The sequence below is a fragment of the Eleutherodactylus coqui genome, chromosome 5 (assembly GCF_035609145.1).
Source record: "Eleutherodactylus coqui strain aEleCoq1 chromosome 5, aEleCoq1.hap1, whole genome shotgun sequence".
Classification (NCBI taxonomy): domain Eukaryota; kingdom Metazoa; phylum Chordata; class Amphibia; order Anura; family Eleutherodactylidae; genus Eleutherodactylus; species Eleutherodactylus coqui.
This window is the reverse complement of record NC_089841.1, coordinates 47,763,874-47,791,691: the sequence shown is the minus strand read 5'-3', so window position 1 is coordinate 47,791,691 and position 27,818 is coordinate 47,763,874. Positions and strand designations below refer to the sequence as shown.

The 27,818-nt window shown below is 46.8% G+C and overlaps 1 protein-coding gene across 1 annotated transcript in view; it reads right to left on the bottom strand.

Annotated features, from left to right (window-relative positions):
• Positions 1-27,818, bottom strand: part of SLC45A2 (solute carrier family 45 member 2) — a 126,416-nt gene that overhangs the window by 56,119 nt on the left and 42,479 nt on the right. The window contains exons 4-5 of the mRNA XM_066602470.1: positions 11,095-11,238; positions 10,325-10,448 (exon numbers count right to left, since the gene is read on the bottom strand). Of these exons, the coding sequence (XP_066458567.1) occupies positions 10,325-10,448; positions 11,095-11,238 (268 nt within the window). The remainder of the gene's footprint in view (positions 1-10,324; positions 10,449-11,094; positions 11,239-27,818) is intronic.

Sequence of the window (27,818 nt, the reverse complement as noted above, 5' to 3'; positions counted from 1 at the left end):
ACCGGACCCTGTGTAAGGTAACGGTGCGTCTAATGATCCTGGAAGGCAATGGTATCCACGGTAGAAGCTATGGTGTCATCAAGGAATCCTGATCACTGGTCAGAGTGACATTCCAATGGGGGAGAGCATCACAGGGTGACTCTAGGTAGAATGTATACCAGAGGCAGCAAAGGCAGTAGACAATAAATCAGAAAGAAAAAACCCGTGCTCCAGTAATCGGATAGGTGGAATGAGAAGGCAGAAGGAACTTACTTAGCAGGGGTGTCAGTGCAATTGACACCCCTGAAAATCCAGGTCAGCTTGTAGAAATGAATCTTGTCCAAGTTATGACGAGAAAGGTTCTTTATTCACAAGGTGCAACGCGTTTCGGCTGAAACATCAGCCTTTATTAAGCATCTTGCTTGATAATTGCACTGACACCCCTGCTAAGTAAGTTCCTTCTGCCTTCTCATTCCACCTATCGGGTTACTGGAGCACGGGGTTTTTTTTCTGATTTATTGTCTACTGTCATTTTAAAGGGGAAAACTTCAAAATCAAACAGCCAGTAAACAATCAAATTTTAACAATCTATTAAAAAAGAACCTTGGCAGCTCACTTGGTGGTACCATGGCTGTATCAGCTGCCTCATCTGGCCCTTCACTCATACCGGCAGACAATAATGTTTCGTAAATAAAGCCAGTTCAGGGATGGCATGGCAGAGGGATGGCACGTGGGGCAACCAGGATTGTGTGGTTCCATACAGCATAGATAGTAAAGTAGTGAGTAGGCTCTGGCAAAGCCTGGTCATATGCTACCCCACGTCGGGGGCATGTAGAGGACTTGTAATAAGCTGTGATCAAATAACGCCTGAATTTTATTTGCTTGCCTAACTCTAATAAAATGGAACAAAACAGGCAACAATCTAGCAAATGCAGACAGTGTGAGGTAGAGCTAATCAGCATTTTCCACACTAGCGAATCCTGTACGCTATTCAGCATCCTCCCTTGCAGCGTATCTGCCTTTTTGGAGACTGTGGTGCCCCTTCTACTTGTGGAACTCCGTCCGGTAGTCCCACTGGCCAGCGACCACTGCAGAGAATCTGCTACTGTTCACACATTTTCTTCTGCTTCAAAAGCTAGAACCTGGCCGTAAGCCTACTTCCATTTTTACAGATATCCTTCTTATGGCTTTTCATAACAACAGCAACAAATGAACGTTAAGGCCGGTCTCACATGACCGGATTTGAATTGTGGATTGTCTATTTTACCACACATGGCCTCCATTGATGTCAAACATTGCGTTTGGACTGCAGGTATCCGCGTCATCACTAAGCGATGGTGCAGGAAATGCAAACAAACAAAAAGAAAGCTATATTGCACAGGGTCACAGGCCGGGCTCACAACCGGAATCCGCTGCAGGTGTCCCACATGAGGAATCCATCCCATTTGTGTGAACCCGGCCTAAAATTTAAGATCTTAACAAATTTAAAGTCCCTTGGGAAGGGTGTAGTGGTACCCTGTTACAGTGATACTAAGTATTACAAAATATTAGCTGCAAAATCTACATCCGGAATACCTGTATCCCACAGCTAAGGGCACCAGAGTTCTGGTAAAGATGGTCAAGGATGAAGTTTCAGCCTGGGCAGGAAGAAGTGTGGTGTAGTAGCACAATAGTAGTACAGTTTCTGGAGGTAAAAACTGCAGTTGCTGAGAGAGCGGGAGTTTGTCACATGTGGTGGAGTAATCCAGCCAACAATTGTGACTTGCAGTGTTCTGGAAGTAGTACCAGCACTGTATCAAGAAGGGCAAACCGGACACTTACTGAAGTGGTGACGCGGAGGCAAGGCAAGGAGACCTGCAAAATAGAGCAGGAATTCGGGAGAAAAGCTATTGTTAGGTTTTACCAATGATCAAACAGAGAAAGGGCACTTGGTGTAAGAAGTGGATGACACTGAGATCACTGTTATATAGTCAAGTGATTTGGCTAGAGGCTTTGGCATTGTTAGACAGACGGATGAGGATCTGCCTGGCTGCACACTGCTTTAGCTGAAAGCTAGATCCGATTGTGGAACCCCAATCTTCACCCTTGATCCCTCCAAATGGGATTTTGCCTTCACTGTAGGGTCCCCAAGCCAAATACTCTGAATGATGACACTCCTGACGCTACACAAGGCTGAAGCGCGGTAGTGTGAACTTCAATGCGGATTTCAGGCAGGACAGATGCAGTAATACAGTCCGAGTCAGTGCAGCCAACAGACAAATAGCATAATCCAATAATGTAGGCGAGGTCAGAAATACAGAAATCAGGATAGTTAGAATCAGGCCAGAAAATATACCAAATGTGTGCAGAGCCTTACTGTCAGGGCTCAAACTCATGACCTCTTGTGTTCCAGTCAGGAGCTCTCTCTGCAGATCCCTCCTATCCAGAACTTGAACTGTACCCTTGTTGAACCTAGCCTTGTTCTGTATTTCCCAGTTACTAGTTCCTGCCTCCTGGTCCTGACTCTGCCCCTGTTCCTGACTGCATTTCCTGTATAAGCCTAGCCCTGCCACTCCTTCAGTGCATGATTATTGTACACCATCACCTTGATCAAGCTTCCCCTCCTCCCATTCATCTGCAATTGTACCGATACCTTCTGCTGCTGACCTCTGGCTTCCATTTGACTACACTTCCGTCTCATCCCATTGTACTGCATTCTGTGACTTCCCGATAACGACTCCTGGCTTCCTTGACTACTCTCTAGTGACCGCCTCGACTACTACACCTGGGCTCCAATGCAGTTCCAGTAAGACTTTACACTTACATAAAAGGATAGACCAAATTGCTTAGGCATTCTCCACAGGGGAAAATTCCTAATACAGCCAGAGATAGCAGGAGCTTGAAGTGGACTGGTTAATGAAATGTATACTAACTTTTTAAGTCAGGTGGCAGCAGTGCATGCGAGCCCCAAGAGCAGAGGTTTGGCAGCAGAATGGACGTGATGTGCGTGGGGACGGTGACTGACCGCAGCCCCAGGAGCACGTGAGCAGGGGTGGCTGCGGCGGTTCTCCGTGACAGCTGTGTTTTGACTTGCGACATAGTAAAGAGGTTGTCCAGTTGTATACTATTAATGGCCTATGCTCAGGATGTGCCATCAATAGTGGGTCAGTGGGGGGGGGGTCATCGCCCAGTAACTACTTTAAAGAGCTGACAGCTCAATTTCCACTGTACTTCAATGGGAACGTTGCCTGCAATACCAAGATTCACCACTGTAGTGAGGACAGAACTGTCTGCTTCCTGCCAAAATCAGCTCAGTGCACGAGCATAAGCAGCTCATCAAAAGGGGCTCTGGGCAGCAGGCCTCCCTTGATCTACTATTGATGGTCTATCCTGTGAATAGGCTATCAATAGTTTACAAATGAACAATCTGTAATATATATATTTCTGCATTACTGTGCATGTTTCACTGCTATACCTTTTGGTGCCTAAACTACAATAATGAAACAGTTGACTGCAATCGCCATAGTAAATACGCAGTCCCGAAAACCCAAAATAGGTGGATCTTTAAAAGGTCATCTGTTATTAGGACAGACCCTATTAACTTAAAGCATTGACATCATGGAAAGGAGTTTGGTGCTCACTGAGCAGGCACTCGCTGGGGTAGAGGCGGGGGCGGATGGTAGTACGGAAGTGCAGGGGGAGCAGGCAGTCAGCTGGGTGACAGAAAGAAGGAGGGATAGAGGGAAGAGAACCAGGGAGGCTAGTCCTGAACTGGCACAACCCAACCCAACAAGTTTGCACGATTGGCAGATGAGGGGGATGCCATTACAGAGCTAGCACCGCTGCAGCACGACACGCCCTCTGAACGCCAGGGGGATGACTGCTCCAGTGAGACGGGGACGGGGAGCGCAGGGCAGGCTAGACAGGTTCTAGTGGTGGGGGACTCAATTATAAGGGGGACAGAGAGGGCAATCTGCCATAAAGACCGGGATCGTCGAACAGTGTGTTGTCTTCCTGGCGCTCGAGTTCGACACATCGCGGATAGGATTGACAGATTACTGGGAGGGGCTGGTGAGGATCCAGCAGTCATGGTGCACGTTGGCACCAATGAACAAGTTAGAGGTCAATGGAGGGCCCTCAAAAATGATTTCAGGGACTTAGGGTCCAAGCTCAGGGCGCGGACCTCCAGGGTAGTTTTCTCGGAAATACTACCTGTACCTAAAGCCACACTAGAAAGGCAGCAGGACCTTAGGGAGGTAAACAAGTGGCTCCGGAGTTGGTGCAAGAAGGAGGGATTTGGGTTCCTGGAGAACTGGGCTGACTTTGCGGTCGGCTACAGGCTCTACCGTAGGGACGGGCTGCATCTAAATGGGGAGGGTGCAGCTGTGCTGGGGGAAAAGATGGCTAGAAGGCTGGAGGAGTGTTTAAACTAGGGACTGGGGGGGAGGGTAAAATGAGAAATAGTGGGGTAGCCAGTGTAATTAGCGATCTGGGTCCAAGCAAAGGGAATGGGGGACGAGCAGGGGGTGGGGTTAGTACAGTTAGAACTGATAGATCAGCCATAAGTACGAATAGCAACAAAACAAATTTAAAAAACAAAAAAAATGAAATAAATTGTATGATCACGAATGCACGAAGTCTGATCGGTAAAGTGGGCGAGCTTGAAGCGAGAATGACTGATGAAAGTTATGATATGGTCGGAATTACTGAAACATGGCTTGATGATAAGTGCGATTGGGCGGTGAATTTGCAGGGGTACAATCTCTTCAGAAGAGACCGAAGGAACCAGAAAGGCGGAGGGGTATGTCTGTACGTCAAATCGAACTTGAAGCCGAGGCTACGGGAGGATATAGGGGTAGGAGACGAACAGGTGGAATCTCTGTGGGTAGAAATACAGGGAGGAAAAAATAACAAAATCCTGATAGGTGTCTTCTATCGACCACCAAAAGCAACAGAAGAAACTGAAGACTTACTACTAAGGCAGATAGAAGAGGTGTCAAAACGAAACGAAGTAATTATCATGGGGGACTTTAATTACCCAGATATAACATGGGAGAACGAAACCTGCAAATCTCACAGGGGTGATAAGTTCTTGAGAGTAATTAAAGACAATTACCTGAACCAACTTGTGCGGGAGCCAACAAGAGGGAGGGCCATTCTGGACCTAGTACTAACCAACAAACCGGAACGTATAAAGGGGGTGCAGGTTGAGGGGCACTTGGGGAACAGCGACCACAATATAATCAACTTCCAGCTGTCAATCAATAGGAAGCCTTATCAGGGAGCGACAAAGAAACTAAACTTTAGTAAAGCAAAATTTGATGAGCTTAGAACTACTATCGGTAACATTAATTGGGACAACATCCTCAAAAATATCAGTACGGAGGAAAAATGGGAAAAGTTCAAAAGGATCCTAATCGCCTCATGTGAGCAGTCCATTCCCTTTAAAAATAAAAGAAACTCAGCTAAAAGGAAACCAATGTGGTTCGACAAGACGGTACGAGGGGCAATAAACGAAAAGAAGAAAGCGTTCAAACTACTAAAGCAAGAAGGCAGCGAAGAAGCGCTAAAATCATACAGGGAAAAAAACAAAATATGCAAAGACACGATTAAAACTGCCAAGGAGGAAGCAGAAAGACGGATCGCAAAAGAGAGCAGAAACAACCCGAAGCTATTTTTCAACTACATAAACAGCAAAAGGATTTGCAGGGAGAGCGCTGGCCCTTTAAAAAACAATGCAGGAGAAATCATTGATGATGACGAAGGGAAAGCAAATCTAATAAACAGTTTCTTCTCAAGTGTGTTCACCAAAGAAAAGGAAATGCCACACGAGATGCAGGGGAATAAAACGAACTCCTCACAAAATATCTCATACCTAACGCAGGAGGAGGTGCGGAAGCGTCTAAAGAAAACTAAGATTGATAAATCACCGGGCCCAGATGGATTACACCCAAGGATACTAAAGGAACTAAGTGACGAGATAGCTAGGCCGCTATACCTAATATTTCTAGACACTATCAAGACCGGAGTAGTACCATTGGACTGGCGCATTGCCAACGTGGTTCCAATTTACAAAAAAGGGAGCAAAAGTGAGCCTGGTAACTACAGGCCAGTAAGTCTCACTTCAGTAACGGGAAAAATTTTCGAGGGGATTCTGAGAGACGCCATCGATGAGTACCTCAAGGAGATTAAGGGAATAACTCCTCACCAGCATGGATTCATGAAGGGTCGCTCATGTCAGACAAATCTGATCAGTTTCTACGATGAAGTAAGCTCTAAGCTGGACCAGGGAGAATCTATTGATCTTGTATATCTGGACTTCTCTAAAGCCTTTGACACCGTGCCACATAATAGGCTAATATACAAAATGAGGCAGCTCGGACTGGGCGAAAACGTGTGTAAGTGGGTAAAAAATTGGCTCAACGATAGAAAGCAGAGGGTGGTAATAAATGGTTCGCACTCTGATTGGACCACAGTCGCTAGCGGGGTGCCACAGGGTTCAGTATTAGGCCCCACTCTGTTCAACATATTTATCAATGACCTGATAGAGGGGCTGCACAGCAAAATATCAATATTTGCAGATGACACAAAATTATACAATATAATTAATGCAACGGAGGACAATGTGCGGCTACAAACGGACCTGGATAAGCTGGGGGCTTGGGCAGAAAAATGGCAAATGAAGTTCAATGTTGAAAAATGTAAGACTATGCACATGGGCAAGAGGAACGGATGTCACAAATATTCACTTAATGGGGTACCACTAGGGAAAAGTGATATGGAAAAGGATCTGGGGGTATTAGTGGATAATAGACTAAACTGGAGTAACCAATGCCAGTCAGCCGCTGCAAAGGCAAATAAAGTCTTGGGGTGCATCAAAAGAGGTATAGGGGCGAAGGACGAGAACATTATCCTTCCATTATATAAGGCACTTGTCAGACCTCACATGGAATACTGCGTACAATTCTGGACACCGGTGCTCAGGAAAGATGTCACAGTGCTTGAGGGGGTTCAAAGAAGGGCAACTAAACTAATACATGGAATGACGGGACTGGAATACCCAGAGAGGCTGTCCAAATTGGGACTATTTACTCTAGAAAAAAGAAGGTTAAGAGGCGACCAAATAACCATGTATAAGTACATGAGGGGACAACACAAGGATCTCTCCCGTGATCTGTTTACACCCAGGACTGCGACGGTAACAAGAGGACATCCGCTACGATTAGAGGAAAGTAGGTTTCATCACCAACACAGAAAGGGGTTCTTTACTGTAAGAGCAGTTAGACTGTGGAACTCTCTACCGGAGGAAGTGGTGATGGCAAAATCCATAGAGGAGTTTAAAAGGGGACTTGATGTCTTTCTGAAGAAGGATATTACAGGATATAAATTTTAGGTTAAGTGTCAATCCTGGTATATAGGCAGGTAGGAACTATTAGGGGTTGATCCGGGGAACAGTCTGATTGCCATTAGGGAGTCGGGAAGGAATTTTTTCCCCAAAAGGGCTAATTGACTTCTGGCCTTGGGGTTTTTTGCCTTCCCCTGGATCAACACAGTAGGATAGACAGGCTGGACTAGATGGACAATGTCTTCATTCGGCCTTACATACTATGTTACTATGTTACTATGTACAGTACAGTATGTTCTAATACAGATGACCCGTGGGTGCAAGTGTAATCATAAAAATGAGCTATGACCATTTAATGAACTGTCTTCACTAATCAGTATCTCCGAGGACGCTCACTTCTAGGCACTCTCCTGACACATGGACTTGTTTTAAGCAGAGGGGCCTATGGTCATGTCTTCTGAACTAGAACACATTGTTCTAGAGCAGCTACCACCGATTACACTGTATACTGGGAACCATAACCTGTGGAGTACCCCGCCTCCATGAGGGGATGAAAAGGTTCGGTCAGATTAACCTTCACCAATACTACTGTGATTACTGAGGATCCATTACATTACTTGTAAAACTGACAATTACAAAGAGCGTTTCTTTACACAGACAACCCATATGATATGGATGAATGCTGTGTAATACTTAATTTCCCCTGTGGCGGTGTTACAACTTCTACGAGGAGGTAAGTTCTCAGACTGGATCAGGCAGAGTCACTGGATCTTGTGTATCTGGATTTTTCCAAACCGTTTGATGCTGTGCTGCATAAAAGGTTGGTATACAAAAGGAGAATGCTTGGTCTGGGCGAGAAAGTGTGTAAGTGGGTAAGTAACTGGTCAGCGATAGAAAGCAGAGAGCGGTTATAAATGGTACACACTCTGATTGGGTCACCATTACTAGTAGGGTACCACAGGGGCAGTACTGGAGAGGTCACCATTACTAGTGGGGTACCACAGGGGGCAGTATTGGGCCTTATTCTTTTTAATATATCTATTCATGTCATTGTGGAGGCATTTTACAGTAAAACATCAATATTTGTGGATGATACAAAACTATATAAAGTAATTAACACAAGAGAAGACATAATACGGTTACAAATGCATCTGGATAAGTTGGGGGCTTAGGCAGCAAAGTAGCAAATAAGGTTTAACACTGATAAATGTAAGGTTCTGCACATGGGCCGAAGAAATACATGCCATCATTACACACTAAATGGGAAACCACTGGGTAACACCGACATGGAAAAGGACTTGGGGGTTTTAGTTAACTGTAAGCTTAACTGGAGCAACCAGCGCCAGGCAGCTGCTGCCAAGCCAAATAGGTTCATGGGGTGCATCAAAAGAGGTCTAGGGGCACATGATGATAACATTGTTCTTCCTCTTTACAAGTCACTGGTCAGACCACACATGCAATATTATGGACAGTTTGGGGTATCGGTAGTTAAGAAGGACATATCAGAGTTTGAGCGGGTACAAAGGCAGCAAATAAAGTAATAAATGAATGGATGGACTACAATACCCAGAGAGGCTATCAAAATTGGGGTTATTTAGTTTAGAAAAAAGACAGTTATGGGGCAACCTAATAACTATGTATAAATATATCAGGGGACAAGACAGAGCTCTCTCCTATCATCTGTTTATACCCAGGACTGTAACAAGGGGGCTCCCTCTACGTCTAGAGGAAAGAAGAATCTACCCATAGATGGGGATTCTTTACTGTAAGAGCAGTGAGACTGTGTAACTCTCTACCTGAGGACGAGGTGATGACGAACTCATTAAAAGAGTTTGAGGGGCCTGGGCGTCTTTCTTGATCATTACAATAATACATGTTATATCACTAATTACATCAGAAGGGCCGGTGATCCGGGGATTATTCTGATTGCCAGATTTGAGCTGGGAAGGAATTTTTTCCCCTAAAATGAGGAAAACTGGCTTCCACCTCATAGGGGTTTTTCCTTCCTTTGGATCAACATCAGGGGGTAATAGGCTGAACTAGTTGAACACAAGTCTTTTTCTCAGCCTAAAGTACTGTGTTGCAAAAAATAGATTACTTCCTGCCAGATTTTCCCAGAGATTACGACTAATTACTAGCAATCAGGGAGACTTAAAGGGGTTGTCCCGCGAAAGCAAGTGGGTCTATACACTTCTGTATGGCCATATTAATGCACTTTGTAATGTACATTGTGCATTAATTATGAGCCATACAGAAGTTATAAGAAATTATTCACTTACCTGCTCCGTTGTTAGCGTCCTCGTTTCCATGGAGCCGTCTAATTTTCAGCGTCTAATCGCCAGATTAGACGCGCTTGCGCAGTCCGGGTCTTCTTCTTTTCTGAATGGGGCCGCTCGTGCCGGAGAACGGCTCCTTGTAGCTCCGCCCCGTCACGTGCCGATTCCAGCCAATCAGGAGGCTGGAATCGGCAATGGACCGCACAGAAGCCCTGCGGTCCACCGAGGGAGAAGATCCCGGCGGCCATCTTCACCAGGTAAGTAAGAAGTCACCGGAGCGCGGGGATTCAGGTAAGCGCTGTCCGGTTTTCTTTTTTAACCCCTGCATCGGGGTTGTCTCGCGCCGAACGGGGGGGGGGGGTTTGAAAAAAAACAAAAAACCGTTTCGGCGCGGGACAACCCCTTTAATGATAAGCTTATTATAAAGAGACCCTACTAACAAATGGGGATTGTCCATAACGGAGAACCCCTTTAATGACTGGTTACATATTTCAACCATGACATCCTATGATAATGGGGTTAATCCCAGTGAGAATGGAAATAAGTGGCTCATATCCATCAGTAAATATGCTCAGAATGTGACTGTACTTTAGTCTATGCGACTGCCGCAGGACCTGAATGCTTTATACATATCAAATAATGTCTTTATCTGTGATTATGAGTGATTCAGACTCGCCATAAAAAGAAATCTTCATATTTATAAAACCGTAGTTATGACTCACAAGAAATTCAGCTCTTTACTTACAAGAGTAAATGGATGATGAGATTGCATTAATGCACATCCCCCAGCATCCTACTTCCACCCCTCGCTCATAGATCATGTATGCGGTAGAGTTATGGGGTGCGTATGGATTTCCATGGTAAACAATCTGCAGATAAACAAAATAAAGAATCATTTGGAAGTTGCTGAACAGCTTAAAGCGTACCTGAGTTTTCTAAAATACACCGTGTCATGTCTATGAGTTCTGATTTTCAGGTGGCCTTCCTCATTTTTCTATTCTGCTGTTTGCTATCCACTTTCAGGGAGGGGCTTGTATCCGACCTAGCATTCTGCCAGTAGTTCCCTGTCCTGCACTTCCTTGCCCTGACTTAATTCTGCATTGCAGATAGGCAAGACCTATCTTTGGACACAGCGTATAAAATGTGCAATTTCCAAGGTGCGCTTTATCTATATAGCCAAACATCATTCATGTGAATGAATTCATTGGAATCCAATGCTTCAGATGGTCGCAATTTTTGCCCAATTTTTTGACACAGCTAAATATCTGCGTATATACGGTTGTGTGGATAGGGCCTTATGCTGCCCTCGGAGAGGACTGCAAAAAAATAGAGACAGATTCCCTTTAACAGGTTTATGGAACGGAAACCAATCCACTCACCAATTAATAAAAGTGATATGGGCAGGGAGGGGTTAAGAAAGTAATCAGACCAGAAATTTGGATTGACTTAAAAAAAACCCTAAATGGTAGTCAAGGAGCCTTCATTCGCATCAAGGCTTGGGTTTTCGTAGCTCACCTGTCCCATATAGTCTGTAAAGAAAAGCATGTTGGAGAGAAAAGCCGTCCACCCGATAAGGTGACTCACACACAGGTAGCGATAATGTGACGGCATTGTTAAGAGTGCGCGAATCAGAGACTTGAGAGTCATTCGTTTCTGTACCTGAAAAACATGAAAAAAAACAATATAATACAAATAAGTGAGAGTAACAAGTATATTAGTGTTAAAACACATCAGTCTTCCTGTACCATCACAATTCAGAAGGTCAGCAGGGGAAAAACACAATTATCATAATATGAGTTCTTCCTAAATGTCCTTGTACTTCCTCTTCTAGGTACTTTGATGTCCTCGTTTATGTACCGGATGCGTCTTTTTCAAGGATTATTTTTTTCTTTCCACTAGAACAATTTGTAAAGCAATTTTCCGTTTATACAAGATACATGCAAGAGGTTGTAAATAGAGATGAGCGAGTATACTCGCTAAGGCACTTTACTCGAGCGAGTAGTGCCTTAGCCGAGTACCTGCCCGCTCGTCTCTAAAGATTCGGGGGTCGCCGCGGGTTACAGGTGAGTTGCGGCGGGGAGAGAGGGAGAGAGAGATCTCCCCTCCATTCCTCCCCGCTCTCCCCCGCCGCTCCCCGCCCCCCGCCGACCCCAAATCTTTAGAGGCGAGCGGGGAGATACTCAGCTAAGGCACTACTCGCTCAAGTAATGTGCCTGAGTGAGTATACTCGCTCATCTCTAGTTGTGGACTTACTACGATTCACTATGAAATGCTTCTTAGATTCTGATTGGTTGTTGAGGGGTGAAGCAGCTCATGATCACCTCCTGACAAGTGCCGGAAATGTTGCTATACAAACTGTGCAATAATGTAATGCTTCAGAAGAACTTAGTAACATCACTTGCTGTTTCACGTGTGTTCTTCTCCAATGCACCGCTGAGTTGGGCATACTTGACTGATGAGGCTTTGATACTCCTTGAGTATCACCTAAGAGCAGCTGGCTACTCTAATATAAGACATATGATAAGCAGTGTCCAGCCCCAGGACTCTTCTGCCAAAGCCAGTTATATTTGTTTCTGGTAAACAAGAAAAAAGTGTTTATTACAGAGCCTCGCTGACTGATGGGAATAACATGGCAGGAGCATGTACTGTATATGACAGGAGTACTAATGTACATGTGTATGACCCAGAGTTGTCACTGCATAAACGATGTACATACAGCAGCTTATTTAAATATTTAGTTTTACTTTAATAGCTAGATTGACGCGATGTTTGCTACACGACCATAAAACGGGTTCATTTGCATTTGCGATGTTTCCCTGCATGGTACCGCGTTGCGATGCTATGAGGGGGGGGGGGGAGCAGCATGTCCTTTCTTTTTGCGATATTGTCCATCATTTTCAATAGGCCCGTGGCAGCAGTGCCGGCCCCATTGAAAACAATGGGAGAACATCGAGATTCCCTGCAGCGACTGTGACAGACACGCTGGGGAATTCCTTCAGCCCCGCAGGCTTCTATATTAAAATGCCTCACATCCAGGGGTTTCTACATGGATTGCGAGGGCAATATCACCCTCGTCAGTGTGAAGGACCAATGAGTCCCAATTATTGGGAAGACTAGGCCCTGTCTATCCCCTGAGCTCTCTGCTCAGGGGAGGATCTAGAGCCTTTAAATAACTCCACCAAGACTCCAGAAAGTTCAGAATAGAGTTGTTATGAGACAGAACCATTACCTCCATATAAAGGAAAGTGTCAGATATAACTCATGATATTGAGAGTGGTATCTCCAGTGCCAGATACAACACATTGTTCTAAGAGCGGTATCTCCAGTGTCAGATACAAAGCATTGTTCTAAGAGCGGTATCTCTAGTCACCAAACTCCGGATTCTTGTGGACAGGAATTGGAGTGTATGGAACGTAACCTGGTGTTCCTGCAACTGCAAATAAAAGCGAGTTTTACCTGTTCAACCCTTATCCCGACTCCTAGAGCGCCTTCTCACTAGGGAACATCTGTAGTATGCCCCATACTACACTGCCCTATAGGGGAAGGGAATACAACCTCCAACAACCAAAGACTTTGCTTATAGCACTACTGGGTGAAAATGCAACTACCCAGCTATCCCTCACTCAGGCCAGCTGCAGACTGGCGTCACGAACTACAGCCACAATCATCCACCAATTACGCCTTTTCACTTGTACTGGGGCAGATGGGAGTCAGAATTTATAGCTACCGTGAACCCAAGCTGACACCCAACTCCCGTGTGCTACACATGGCTGGAGCATGTACTGTATATCCCAGGAGCACATACATGACAGGAGCATATACATGGCAGGAGCATGTAAAGTATATGACAGGTGCACTACTATACATGGCAAGAATACGTATTGTATACAATAGGAGAACGTACTGTACATCGCAGAAGTAAATAATGTATGAGGCAGGAGCATGTACTGTATATCACAGGAGCACATACATGACAGGAGCATATACATAGCAGGAGCATATACTGTATATGACAAGGGCACTACTATACATGGCAAGAATACATATTGTATACAATAGGAGAACATACTGTACATAGCAGAAGTGCATAGTGTATGAGGCAGGAACATGTACTGTACATGGCAGTAACATACACACAGTTCCCCAAAGCCACTGGCCATAATAGGTATGGCAATGAAGAGTTAAGGCTGCTGTCACACCTGTGTTGGGGCTTGATTCAGGTTTCTGTCTCTCTGCTTCGTTTTTGGGGGGGACAAACCGAAGTACAACGGAAATCCGTTTTCCCCATTTCATTTCAGTGGAGTTTAAAACAATGGAGAACGAGCAGAAAGGCTTCAGTTTGCTTCCATTCCATCAGATTTCCGTTATTCTGGATAGAAGAATAACTCTGTAGACTGCGTTATTTTCCCATTAAAAAAGCGTAAACAGAACAGAAGCGGCTGAGGACTTCCTGTTCGCTTTCCTTTTTTTTAAACCCTATTAAAATCAATGGGAAAAAATGGATCCATTCTTCTCTGTTTTATTTCATTTTCTCTCTTCTAAAAACGGAGCAGAGAGATGGAAACCCTGACCTGACCCCAACGCCGGTGTGAACGCAGCCTCATTGTAAGTGAGCAGACAGTCAAGAGGTTTGTAGTTCTCATCTACAGTCTACAGAAACAGTTCTTTAAAAGTGACCATACACCTTAGATGCTGTAGCTGTCGCTTACCTCCACCAACAGAGGAGAAAAGCCGGCTCCTTAAAACACTTCTTCTATTCTCTTTTTATTCTAAAAAATCCATAAAATGACAAATGCTAGATACTGTGTAACACCGTGTCTAGACCTGCTTCTAAAGACACTTCTTTCTTGATCACAGCTTACAAACTCCAATGGTACTGCCCCTTAAAACCAATTACGGACCAATCATTATACATTTCCATTTCCACAAGCTTGATATCAACACCAATAACCTAAAAAATATATATATATATTTTCCCTTTCGGCTTTTTTTCCTTTTCTTTTTCCTCTTTTAATTCAAAATATTTTTATTGAAAAACAATTTCACAAAGTTATCCCCTCACATATGAATTACTGAACGATGGCCTTGCGGTCATGTCCACTGTAGTAGGAGTTGTGTTCAGGAAGGGGGTAACAAGTCAGATGACCTTCCAACGATTCTTTGGGATTCCGGAACTCCTGTCGTATTTCTTAAACTATCTTGCATGGATGGGAGGGGTAAGTGGGGCATGGGAAGGAGTGAAGGGAAGAGGGGGATTGGTAAGGTAGGGAAAAATGGGGCGGGGGGCACAAACTTTGGATCTAATTGTTTAACCCTTTCTAACAATACGAGTAACAATAAACTAAGTTGACTCCCCACATATTACTAGTTCGATTTCTTGCTTCTCTCCTCTCTCGCATATTCTCAGGTCAGCCCGAGTTACAATGTTTAACCATGCATCTCTAGTAGAGATGAGCGAGCATACTGGTCCGAGCTTGATGCTCGTTCGAGTATTAGGGTGCTCGAGATGCTCGTTACTCGAGACGAGCACCACGCGGTACTCGTCTCGATTAAACGAGCACTGACCATTGAATTCAATGGAGCCGGCAATACAGCCGGCTCCATTGAAAGCAATGGGCTGCCAGCGAGCGCGGGATGAATTGTCGGGAAGGGCTTAAATATATAAGCCCTTCCCTGCAATTCATCCAGAAATGTGTAAAAAAAATATATATATATACTCACCTTGTCCCGACAGAACAATGTTAGCCCATTGAATTCAATGGAGTCGGCAATACAGCCGGCTCCATTAAAAGCAATGGGCTGCCGGAGATCGCGGGATGAATTGTCGGGAAGGGGTTAAATATATAAGCCCTTCCCTGCAATTCATTCAGAAAGGTGTAAAAATAAAAAATATATATATACTCACCTGGTCCCGGCAGACGGAGTTCAGCGCGGCTAGCGGCAGTCCTCCTGAACTGCTCTGAACAGCTGTGAGTAGTATTCAGCAGCCGGGGATTTAAACTGCTCCATTGAATTCAATGGGCTAACATCGTTCTTCTCTGCCACAGCTGTTACAGCTGTGGCAGAGGAGAACGATCTTTATGCTGACAGTAGGGGGGGGTCTCACTCTTGCCACTATTGTGGCTTAATAGTGGGACCTGGGAACTTGAGATGCAGCCCAACATGTAGCCCCTCGCCTGCCCTATCCGTTTCTGTGTCGTTCCCATCACTTTCTTGAATTTCCCAGGTTTTCACAAATGAAAACCTTAGCGAGTATCGGCGATATACAAAAATGCTCGAGTCGCCCATTGACTTCAATAGGGTTCGTTACTCGAAACGAACTCTCGAGCATCACTGAAAGTTCGACTCGAGTAACGAGCACCCGAGCATTTTGGTGCTCGCTCATCTCTAATCTCTAGCCAACACGCGGGTCCTCCCCATACCTCCCAGGCCACGTCATATCCCCTGGATCGGGGGTTCCCCTGATATGGATCTTTCCACATACCATATGGACGTTTTCAAGGATTCTTCTATGGCCCTCTTTACTCTGTTTGGTAGGATGTCTATCAAGCTTTCCCATACCTCAAAGAACCTTTTCACCTATGACTCCCTCTGGAGGAAGGCCTCCACCCAGTCCATTCATATAAGGAAGGAGGGTTTCCCCAGAAACTGTTTAAAGGAGGGGGGGCTGTGCCGATCCACGTCTGTAGGATTGCTTTGACCCCGGCCATGGCCACCATGTGTGGGAGCTTTCGGCTTCCTGGCAAACCTTTTTTTCTTTTTCCTCTTTAAAAAAAATATACAGCGAATGATTTCTGAAGTTTAAACCCACTGGTAAGAGAGTTCCCAATTTCAAAATCCAAAATGCCTCTAAGCTAAGGACAAAGGTTCTCCAATCCCCTCCTTATAAAGGTTTTTGTTTACTGCTTTAATACTGCAGAATCTGAATGACTCCAAAGAGCTGCATGGTGTTCCCAAAAATGTTTTGCAAATCCTAAGGCATTTTTGTTCTTTTTCTCATTAATATGCTTCATGATACGTGTTTATAACCTGCGAATACTGCAGCCTGTGTAAATTGTAATAACATTAGTGCAAAATATGTTGTAAATAGCAGGTTTACTATTAGGGTGCAGTCAGATGAGCGATTTTTAAGCGCATGTATAGGCGCGCAAAAACAAATCGCATCTGAAAGAACCAAATCTTTCCAATGGAAGCTGTTAGATGTCTTGATTAATCTCATGATTTTTTACATGCGTGAAAGAAAAAAAAAAATCGCACCTCCAAAAAAATAGCACAGTGTTTATCGCATGTGACCGACGGAAAAAAAATTGAAGCCCCTGGATGCTGTCACATCTAGGGGTTTCACCTTGTTGATGCTATCCCATTACTTTAAATGGAGCTGGCGCTGCTGCCACACCATTGAAAGCAATGGGATTAAGCAGCCCTTGCAGCGATGATTTTCAGGGGGAGGGGTTTGAAATATAAGCCCTACCCCAAAAATCATCCCTAGCTGTAGAGAAAAAAAAAGTTAACTCACCTAGAAGCACTCTCCAGCGCTACTCCCCGTACCCCGCTGTCTTTTTTGTATTCTGGTGGCTGGGGATTCATTGAATGACAGCTGAGTGCTGCCTCTGATTGGTCATAACGCTCAGCCAATCAGAGGCAGCGCTTTCTGGACGCGGGAATTCTTTAATCCCAGGCCACCAGAATACAAAGAGTACAGCCAGGGATCAGGAGAAGAGCCAGACAGCACTTCTAGGTGAGTTAATTTTTCTTTTTCTACAACTAGGGATGATTTTCAGGGTAGGGCTTATATTACAAGACACCCCCCACCCCCCAAATCTTAGTTGCAGGGGTTGTCTTCATCCCATTGCTTTCAACGGCATGGCAGCAGCGGCGCCCCCATTGAAAGCAATGGTATAACATTGCGCTCCTCTGCCACAGGGCCCTGCGAGGATGAAGGGGTCCACTACCATAGCTGTCACAGCTGTGTCAGTGAAAAGCGATCTTCTGCCTATGTTTTCAATAGGGCCGGTGCTACCGATACCGATCTCACTATTATGTGCGATTTTCATGTGCGTTTTTTATTTTATTTGTTTGGGTCACATGCGATTTTTTTTATTGCCCACATACATGCGCTAAATAATCGTTCTTGTGACTGAGCCCTTGGAATGAATTTAATGATTTTCCATCTGCACTTGTAACGTTTTTAGTTTTAATCCCATATCTACAATCTATATATTCCTCTACCACCGCACGTACATGCCGAGTGTATATTTGCTTTCAGTTAGATGAAAGGAATAAGCTGCTGCCAGAGTCCTTTGGCAGCAAGTTATTTTCTTTGGGGGACAAAGGAAAGTATGGTGAAATCAGAAGAAAGTCAGGAGGCCCTCCCATATACTTTATATAGATGGCAATGGCATAGAATAAAAAAGAAGAGGCGCCATAGCAAAGATATGGTTTTTGACAAGCTGGACAGAAGGGTTTGCAGTTTGTTTTCCCATCCACTCGCTTTCCTTAAGACATTTTCCAACCTCTTTTCCTGTGAGCCCTTCAGTTCCTCTGAGTAGCATGTGTACCTGTCAGCGCAATGGAGCGCTACAGGTATATTCTTGTGTTACAAATCAAGGTTAGTATGAGCTACCCGGAGAACCACAGGTCCCACAGCATTTGTGTAAATCGCAAATAATTTATTTGTTAACAAGCCGAAGTATTTATAATCCTTCGAGTCAAATACATTGACAGCAAGGCTAAAGGTCACCTGACATACATACGCCTAACTTGTTACAATTCTCTATTATTGGTTACTAATCCCTAGGAGATGCAGTGACGTCGGTCTCTGGGCAAACCTCTTCTCTAGTCATGTGCTGTTTGCTAATTCTCTGAGGCCATTAATTGGTAATCTTAAAGTATTCCTGAGCTTAGTTAAGGTTTACATAGTTAAATATATGTATAGAACGATAAAGAGTTCTATTTGCTAAGCAGAGCAGATTTCTAAAACAAAGCCCATTTTTAGTCAGCTATCTTGCCCCGGGTAGACTCTTATGTGAGCGAAGGTAAATCACTGCTTCCTTCTTCAGGCCTTATAATCTTCTGATTGCCCTATTCTTCTGAACAAAATATCTAAGTACAGGTGTTAAGTAAGTTGGAAAATGGAGTGGGGAACAAAAGCGCGTTCAAACGCTATGGTTTCTCTCACATGCCGTCCTCTTCAGGTCATCCCACAGATCTTCTATGGGATTCAGGTCTAGGCTACATATTCTCAAGAACTCCTATACTGCATCTCCCACCATTCACCATTAGTATAAGCCATGCCTGTGTATAGAGTGAGCCGTTCTCTCCTATTGCTGGTGATACATTTCCTGATATTTCTATGCTTCATACATATAAAGGCTTCTTCTTACAGCCGCTTGCAGAGACTACACTTTACTTTCATGCTTTCTATGCATTTGAAGGATCACTTAGCTTTTATTCTGATCTCAGCACATATGGTCTCATTTATCAAAATGGTCCTAAACAACTGTCTTTGTTGCCCAACAGCAACCAATCAGAGCGCAGCTTTCATTTATAGTAATAATACATTTCTAATGTATAGCAGCAATTATCAGGGCTCCGTCCTCAACGTCTATTCAGAGTTATCTCCATTCAGACATGCGGAGAAAGAGAACTTGAGCGAGTTGCAAAATATAAATGTACAGATATAAATAAAAACACAGAATGTATGGAAAGCTGATTTGCATGTATTGAAAACTAAGGAGGGAGAGAAGTCAAAAGCAAAGAAGTGTAACAACAAAGCAGATGTTGATTTCTTAGAGTGGGATAGACTTCATGAACCACCACTTTATTAGAGCCACTGGCCCTTTCGTGATTGATGCTTTCTTGTATGGAGATTAGCGCCGTGACCCCGGAGTGCAGCATAAAATTACATGACAAGTTTTCCATGGATGAATTTCAGTCTAAATCTACATTAGATGGGAACATCCAGCGATCTGAGCGACTTCCAATGAGGTCTGGTCATCGGTGCTAGACTAGCTGGGCTGGGATGTCACTGCCAACCTTGTGAGGTTTTCTCATGTAAGGAAGTGGAGAGTATACTGAGAATGGTGTGATCAAGGAAAAACATCTAGTGAGAGCGAATCTCGTGGACGGAAACAACTTGTTGCCAAAAGGGGTCGGAGGAGGATGTCAGGAACCGTTCTCTGATCAACAGGCACTGCACAGCTAAGAGCAGCAGAATAAAATACTGGTGCTCCACTTAACTACTGGTGCTCCACTTAACATGTCCGAACACGCAACTCGATGTTCCTTATCATGAATGGGCTATAGCAGTAGAAGACCAGTTCCAGCGCCATTGTGTCTAAGAGAAAACAGAGTGGTGAAGCTCCAGGGGGCAAAAGAGCGCAAAAATTGTATCACTGAGCAGTGGGAATACATCTCCTGGTCAGATGAATCCAGATTGTTGTTGCACCGTGCTGATGGGAGGCCAGAATTTGGCACAAGCAGCATGAATCGATGACCCCTTCCTGTCAGCTGGTCAGAACATGTCAGCTCCTCCACTTAATCTGTGGCAACTACCAGAAGCTTCCTGTCCGCAGGGGCCGATATTCCTGCAGAACGATTTAATCACCTAGTGGAATCAGCGCCGTGAGGAATTGCTGCGGTTCTGAAGGCCAAAGGGTGTCCAATAAGTTATAGATGGGAGGATCTAATACAATGGCCATGCAGTGTACATCATCTATATAAACAGTTGAACAGGTGAGTTGTGCGTCTATCAAGGCGCCGGCTGCTTACTTAGTGATCCTGGAACCAAGACTAAATTTTTAATCAGTGTCCATTGCAAAGTTATTAAAAATTCAGCAAAAAATTACGTGCTGGTGGGAAGTTCTCTTGGACGCTGTTTTTATGGATATTACTCTTTGGTCAGTGGCTTGTTTTCATGACACAGAAGCAATCCATATGTCAAGAGATGTGAAGAACAGAGAAGGAGCAAGAAGTGGAGGCTGATCGTAAAGAACACGTCTTGTTTTTTTACTTTCTGGAAGTTTTCTCAGCCTTGGTAAGGTTTTCCCATTTCACACCCCGACACAGTTAGACACCATGGGATTTGCACGCATAAAATGTACTCTGCTGAGTCTGACACATCCGATGAAAGAGAACCTTGACGCGGTGATAAGTGTTATTATAGAGCTCCTTGTCTGCCCTCCCTGCTCTCAGTGTCCCCTGTGCTTTTGTTAGAATACATCTCTATTCCCTAAATGCTCAGTGTTGGCAACAGAAGATTATGAACCAACTTAGCAATTACAGGGGTAGCAGAGCTGAGCCTACTGTGCTGGGAGGAGGTCACTTAGGTATAGCACTAACACATTCTATTATGTACACAGTGACCCCATCAGCAGAATAGCGAGTGCATCTCTGGAGAAGGGTGTGTGCTTGTGAGCTCTGCTGAGATCCAGAGGGTGTGGTCGTGTCAGGCACAGGAGCAGAGTTTGGCCCAGCAAGGCGTGCTGTTTCTGGGGCTTCAGGAGCAATGGAGCCCCTGACCTCCTCCCTCCGGCTTCAGTCGGGGGGAGGGAGGGCTGAATCCCAGGAGGGGAAGAAAGCTAGTCGGGGCAGCAGCAATGTCACCCCGACTCCCCGGCTGGATACAGAGTCCAGGAGTACAAGAAGCCAGGCTAAAGAAAAGCAGGTCAGTGCCAAAAGGGAGCCTGTAAGTTGGGGCGAACACCAAAAGGGAGAGTCTGTGGGGGAGCTGGCATCCCCCATCGCCACCCACATGCGGGACTATGAAGAGGCCGGGAGGGAGCTTGTAAAGCAGCGTAGAGAGCTCCAGGCTGCCCGTTGTGACATGGAGCAAGCCTCCCGTGGCAAGAAAGCTGCAATAAGCCAATAAATTAAAGCTTGTGAAGAAGCAATAGAAATATATGAGGAGGAAAGGGAGAGAATCCTGAGGACCAGCGGTCCCTTTCGTAAAAAGTTGCTTAACGACAGGCGGTTATCCCAGATGGCAGCCAGGAGCCCTGGCAGCAGAAAAACTGGGGGAAAATACCAGCACAGCAGCTCTGAGGAATCGGAAGCTTTGGGGGGGGCAGGCGGCATGCTCTGCTGAGCAGCAGTCCTCGCTGCAACCGGGAACGGGCACCAGCATCCCGGCGGAGCAGGTTTGCTTGCCCTCATCATCAGATGGCAGCGATCCAGATGGCAGTGACTATGAGAGCAGCAGCAGCGGACAGGGGGCGCTGTTGATGCAGCAGATCATGCTGCAGGAGTCCCCTGCAAGAATGCACTTTGGTGATGAACTGCCACCAGAAACAGCAGCGGGAGGAAAAAAGACCAAGAAAAAGAAGAATCAAGCTTACATCCAGGAGAGGTTCGTTTACGTAACCAAGCACCCTGGCCTAGCTGCAAAGTCAGGCCAGGGAGCTAGCCCTGGGCTCCTAGACAAGGCCTCTGTTGTGAGTCTGGTGCAGGGGACCAGGGAAGAGAGGGGTAATGTGACCCAAAACTCCAAGCCCGCTTGTGCCAGTAGTGGGACTGGAGGAGTTAAGGAGGCAGAAAAGGTCGGTGAAAAGGTTAAAATGAAGGTTCGTGGCCAGACCGGAGGCACTGGCGCTGTTGGTCGCAACCCAGTGGGAGGGGGAGGCGATTCGGCGCCAGGTACCATCAAAAAAGATGGTGGCTTGGCTGTCTCCCCTGTGTCCCTGAAGTGCCTGTCGGGCGCTGAAGGGAAGCAGTGGGTGGTGGTCGGGTCGGCCAATCCTCCCACCCATCCCGGATGTCCCGCTGCAGATCCCAGAGTCGCTGGTGTGGGTGGAGCTGCAGCAACAAAAACTCTTATGGAATTACGCACGGTGGATACGGTTTTGCAGCCTCAGTTGGCTGCTGAAGTCGGGGAGTTTCCCTCTGGGGAAAAATTAAAGAAGCAAAAGGCAGGTCCTGGTCAGGAGAAGAGTGTAAAAGCTGTGAAGAGTGTGAATGTGAGTACCCCTGTTACACCCGCTGCTACTGCGGCTGTCTCTATACCTCCAAATGTCCCCAAACCCCCAGGTTCATTGCCTGCTGAACAAGCAGGTACAGTTTCAGTAGATGGTCGGGGGGTGGCACAGGATCCAGTTGGCCCTCCAGCGGCGACAACATCTGGCAGAAGTTATACCAGTGTCGCCGCTGGGGGGAGGGGAGAAGCGTCCTCCTTGTCTTTGGGCTCCAGGGATGGTGTCTTACAGCGGCGTCTCCTGGAGGCTTTGAGGAGAGGGGAGAGCTCAATGACTGTAGGAGGTAGAGTTGTGGACTTGTCTCTTTGGGTAGAGAGACATGGACTTGGAGCCTTCTGAGAGCAAAGGGGGGAGACCGTATGGTCCCTGCCGACAATCGGGCAGGACATTGGCCGTAGGAACGTGACTTGTCTTCAGTGGAGAGGCAGTGATGCATGCCCATCGAGGGGCAAAGTGGTTGAGCTTCTGCTGAAGATGGGTTTTAGGGCGCAGGACATCTATGCCCTTATCCACCCCTATGGCTCGTCTGAGTTCGACATCAGCTTTGCTCGCCCAGAGGGCCTTGAGCTCTTCTGGGGGAACTATGAGCTGATGAAGGACGAGCCCGGCTGGCGTGGTTTTGCTGTGCAAGTGGTAACCGCCAAACTGGAGTGAAGAGAGTGACCATTTTGACCCGTAATGAGTCACTCTCTTGTTATGACATCATGACTTGGCTCAGTCGGTACGGTGAGGTAGTGGATATGCCGCAAAAAACAGAGATGAGCGCGGCATCTGGTCCGGAGCCTGGACATTCATGGTAAAACTAAAGAGTTCAGGGAACTCGGTGGCCCACATACCATCTGCGGCTTTCCTCGGTAGGGATCGCATTCTGGCCTTCTACCAGGGGCAACCGAAGCTCTGTCACAAGTGCGGCGACCCCACACATTTGAGTGCCGCCTGTAATGTCATCAAGTGCGCTCTGTGTGGCGAGGTAGGTCATCTTGCGGCATCTTGTGTGGAGATTAGGTGTCACCTGTGTGGTGACCTCGGTCACCCATTCAGCCACTGTCCACGCTCTTTCGCCAATGTGGTCATGGCCCCAACGGAGGAGAGCCATGAGGTTGCCTCTGCAGGGGAAGGGACCAGCAGAGGCAGAGGAGTCCAGGAGCCTGTGAAGAACAAACATGTTGGGGCTGCTGCACTAAGGCGCCAAGAGAAGCGCAGAAAAAGCAGAGAACTGGTGGAGACCCAGGTGGCAGGTGGGTCAATGCTGGCACCTGTTCCGGATGCGACTCGTGTGGCTGAGGCTCCAGGGGAGGGCGAGTTGGATGAGGAGGTCAGAAGGATCCAGAGGGAGGAGGCTGCCACTTTTTCAGATTCCTCCTGCTATGAAAGTGTGGATGAGGATGGCAAGGAGTGGTGACAGAAAAAGCGAAAGCAGGGCACCGGGGAAAAAAAGAAAAAAATGCGGGAAAGAAGAACTTCCCCTATACTGGCCCAGGTGCAGGAAGGTAAACCAAACTCGCCTCTTGTTGAGCTCTCCAAGATGTTCCAAGCTCTCTTCTTCTTCTTCAGAGGAGGAGGTGGAGGGTGAGGATCCTGGGGCAAGTGTGCGGCCTACAGGGGGCGCCGAGTCTTCCTCTTGTGAGCGTACAGTAACCTCCAAGGGAAGGGCTGGCCCGGGGCCTGGTGACAAGGACGACGAGGTTGAGGAGCCCCTTGCCATGGACCTTTCGGTGTCAAAAAAACGTGGCAAGGGGTCTTCCTCAGACTCTGAAGTGAAAAGGGGTGGGAAGAAGAAAGCTATTTAACTCAATCATCAAAGATGGCGGCACCCACTCCGTTGACTCTGCCATCAATTAATGTTGCCAGCATTAAGTCAGATATGGCAAGATTTGCGGCCTTTAATTTTCTCGGCCGTGTTGAAGCCGACATTTTGTTTTTGCAAGAGACCAGGCTGCCAAGTTTAGCAGCTATACATAAAGCAAAGAGGGAGTGGAGGTCCGGGCCATCCTACTGGTCTCTTGCGGCCGAGCCATATAGCGGAGTGGCGGTTCTTTTTACCGCAGCGGTTGAATGCCGACGGGTTATGGAGTTAGAAATAGGGAGGTGCCTGATCCTGGATGTTCTCATGAAGGGACAAGAGCTTCGGCTAATCAACATCTACGGTCCCCAAACCAAGCGGGACCGCAAAGATCTCTTTATGAGGATCAAGTCGTACCTTTTTACCAGTCGGCAGGTGATCTTTGGGGGTGACTTTAACGCAGTCACGAGGACCCGTGACAGGGGAGGCTCCCTAGGCAAGCTGACTTATGATAGCGTCGCACTTAATAGCATAGCTAGCGAAGCTCGCCTGGTGGATGTCCACATCCGGCACACCCCAGGCCACGCAGGATTCACCTATTATAGAAGCGAGTGCAGGTCTAGAATAGATAGGTTTTATTTGAAGGAGGAAGCCATCTCTTCACCAGTTTCTGTTGTTGAGGTGGAATTCTCCGACCACTGTCTGATTTTGTTTTCCCTGAATGTTGCAGAGACCCCCCCGGATGGGTAGAGGCTTATGGAGGCTGAATTCATCACTCCTGGAGGAAGCAGAGATAAGACAGTCCTTTGAGGATTTTCTGCAGAGCCAGGTACCATTACTGGATCTTTGTAGCAGTAAGTCAGAGTGGTGGGAGATGCTCAAGATCAGGGCGGCGAGGTTCTTCTGCCAGCTCTCTAGCCTCAGGAGCCTGAGTAAGTACCGTCTTTATCAGGGCCTGAGGAGGAAACTCGAACATCTCGTCTCGACTGGAGGTAGCCGCGAGGAGATCTCCAGAGTGAAGTCTTTGCTCAAAGGGTGCCAGTATAATAGGCACGCATCTTTGGTTTTTGAGAGGGACTTCGGGAAGTACCACTCACCTGACCCTTACAGAAACTGCAAGATGTCAGTGAATCGTAAAGTTGTCACTGGTCTGGTCGATGGTACGGGATCTCTGAACAGGTCCAGATCAGGGATTCTGGAAGTCGTCAGATCCTTCTACTCGCACCTTTTGAGAAAGAGGGATCTAGATCGAGATGTGATGTCAGCTTTCCTGGCTGAAGCTGTTCCTGAGCCAGGGGATGACATCTCCCTTAATGTTTTGACAGAGGAGATCAACATAGAGGAAGTTAAACTGGCGATTGATGGGCTTGCGCTCAAAAAAATCGCCAGGACCGGATGGCTTAACATCCAAGTATTATAAAACCTTTAAGGACCTCTTGAGTCCCCTCTTGACTGAGGTATTCAATGAGTGTCTTTCCTGGGACACTCTCCCAAAGTCAATGAGGAGGTCGGCTTTGATCATTCTGTCAAAAGGATAAAGACTCGAGCCGTATTGAGAACTGGCGTCCCATAGCGCTTCTCAATACGGACAGGAAGGTTCTGGCAAAAGTGCTGTTTAATCGGCTGGTCAAGTTTGCACCCCGGCTCCTCTCGGGCGCCCAGCATTGCTCTGTTCCAGGCTGTAGCACATTTAGTGCTGTTCTAGGTGTCCGGGAGGCAGTGGAGCAGGGTAGGGCTGGTCACTGGGAGGGGTACCTGCTGTCCTTGGATCAGGCCAAAGCGTTTGATCGGGTTAACCACGAGTACCTCTGGTCAGTCCTTCTGAGATACGGCCTGCCAGTGGGGTTTGTTGATTGGCTGCGAACATTGTATGCAGGGGCTGAGTGAACGGTTGGCTTGGCCGCCCTTTTGAGGTGGGGTCTGGCGTCCGTCAGGGCTGTCCTCTAAGTCCCCTGTTGTATGCGTTTGCGATAGATCCCTTCGGAGGGTTGATTGTGGACCTATAGCAGGGGTTGGGATGGACCAGGCGGTGCCGGAGGCTACTCTGAGGGCAGTAGCATATGCCGATGATGTCACGCTCTTTGTGTCCTAGAGAGAGGAGGCGGAGTTTGTGGTGTCGGAGGTGGACCGCTACTCGGAAGCTTCCGGGTCTATGGTCAACTGGGATAAGTGTGAAAGTCTCTGGTTAGGAAGGGGGGATCCTACGTTTGATCTCCCGGACACCCTTCTGTGGAAGGGTTGGTCTTTGACCCTTTGGGAAAGAATTAGCCTGATCAAAACATACCTGCTCCCTTTATTCATCTACCTGGGCAGCGTATGCATTTTACCAGAGCCTCTCTGGACCCGGGTCTACAACCTGTTTTTCCTAATGTTGTGGGGGAACAGGTTGAACCTGATCAGGAGAGATGTTACATACCGCACGAGGAGACTAGGGGGGTTATCTATGGTCAACCCCGTGGTGTTTCTTGTAAACACCTTTTTTAAGATCAACATAGGCAACCTCTGGCAAGAGAGGGCTCCTCCGTGGGTCTACTCCTGCCGGGGATGGTTTCGGCCTTTCTTCCAGGAATGGGAGACAGGAGGGCGAGTGAAGGACCTTCGCACGCAGCACGGACATCTCCCAGCTTACGCTACCTTGGTTCTGAAGGTGATACGCCGGTGGGGTCTGGGGATGTGGGAGATCAGGACTCTGACGAGGAGGCTCCTCGATGAAAGAGTCCTGTTGACCCATTTCCAGAAGCCCCTGGCGCTCAAGGACTGCCCAAGTCGGGACCTGGAGGGAGGGTTACATTTACTGAATTCAACTCGGGTCCCCTTGAAGTTTTGGGACTTGGCTTGGCGCTGCTTTCACAGGAGACTGTATATAAGGGGTAACTTGAAGAGCAGGCCTCTGATTGACAGGGGTTGCCCCCGTCAGGAGTGCAGCGACGTGCTGGAAAGCATGGAGCATTTCCTGCTTCAGTGCCCCTTTAATACAGAGGTATACCAACGGGTAGGGGTCTCCATAGGCTGGCCTCAGCTGGCACACCTGTCCTATGCGGAGTGGGCTTATGGAGCCTTCAGAGGTCTTGGTGGCAGGGACCGTTGCACTTTATTTCTAGTTAGCCTAGTGGTCAGGTTCCACATCTGGAGTGCACGGTGTCTAATCTCGACGGAGCTGAAAGTACTCCCCATGGATACGGTATGTAGGAACATCCTGGGTGACCTGGTGAAGGTACGTTCTGTGGAGTATGAGAGGCTGGGCACATCTAAAGCTTCTCTCCTATGGAGAGGGCTTGTATTTCGTTAGGGACAGTCTTTTCTTAATCTTCTAGGGGCAGAGTAGGGAGAGGGGAGGGACAGGATAGGGAGAGAGGAGGGATAGGGTAGGGGCAGCTTCTATGAAGGGTCAGACTGAGGGGCAGATTGAGGACAGTCTAGGGCAAATTAGGGAAAGAATAGGGAGACCTTTTTTTTCAAAAATGCAAGGGATAGAACATTGTGATGTC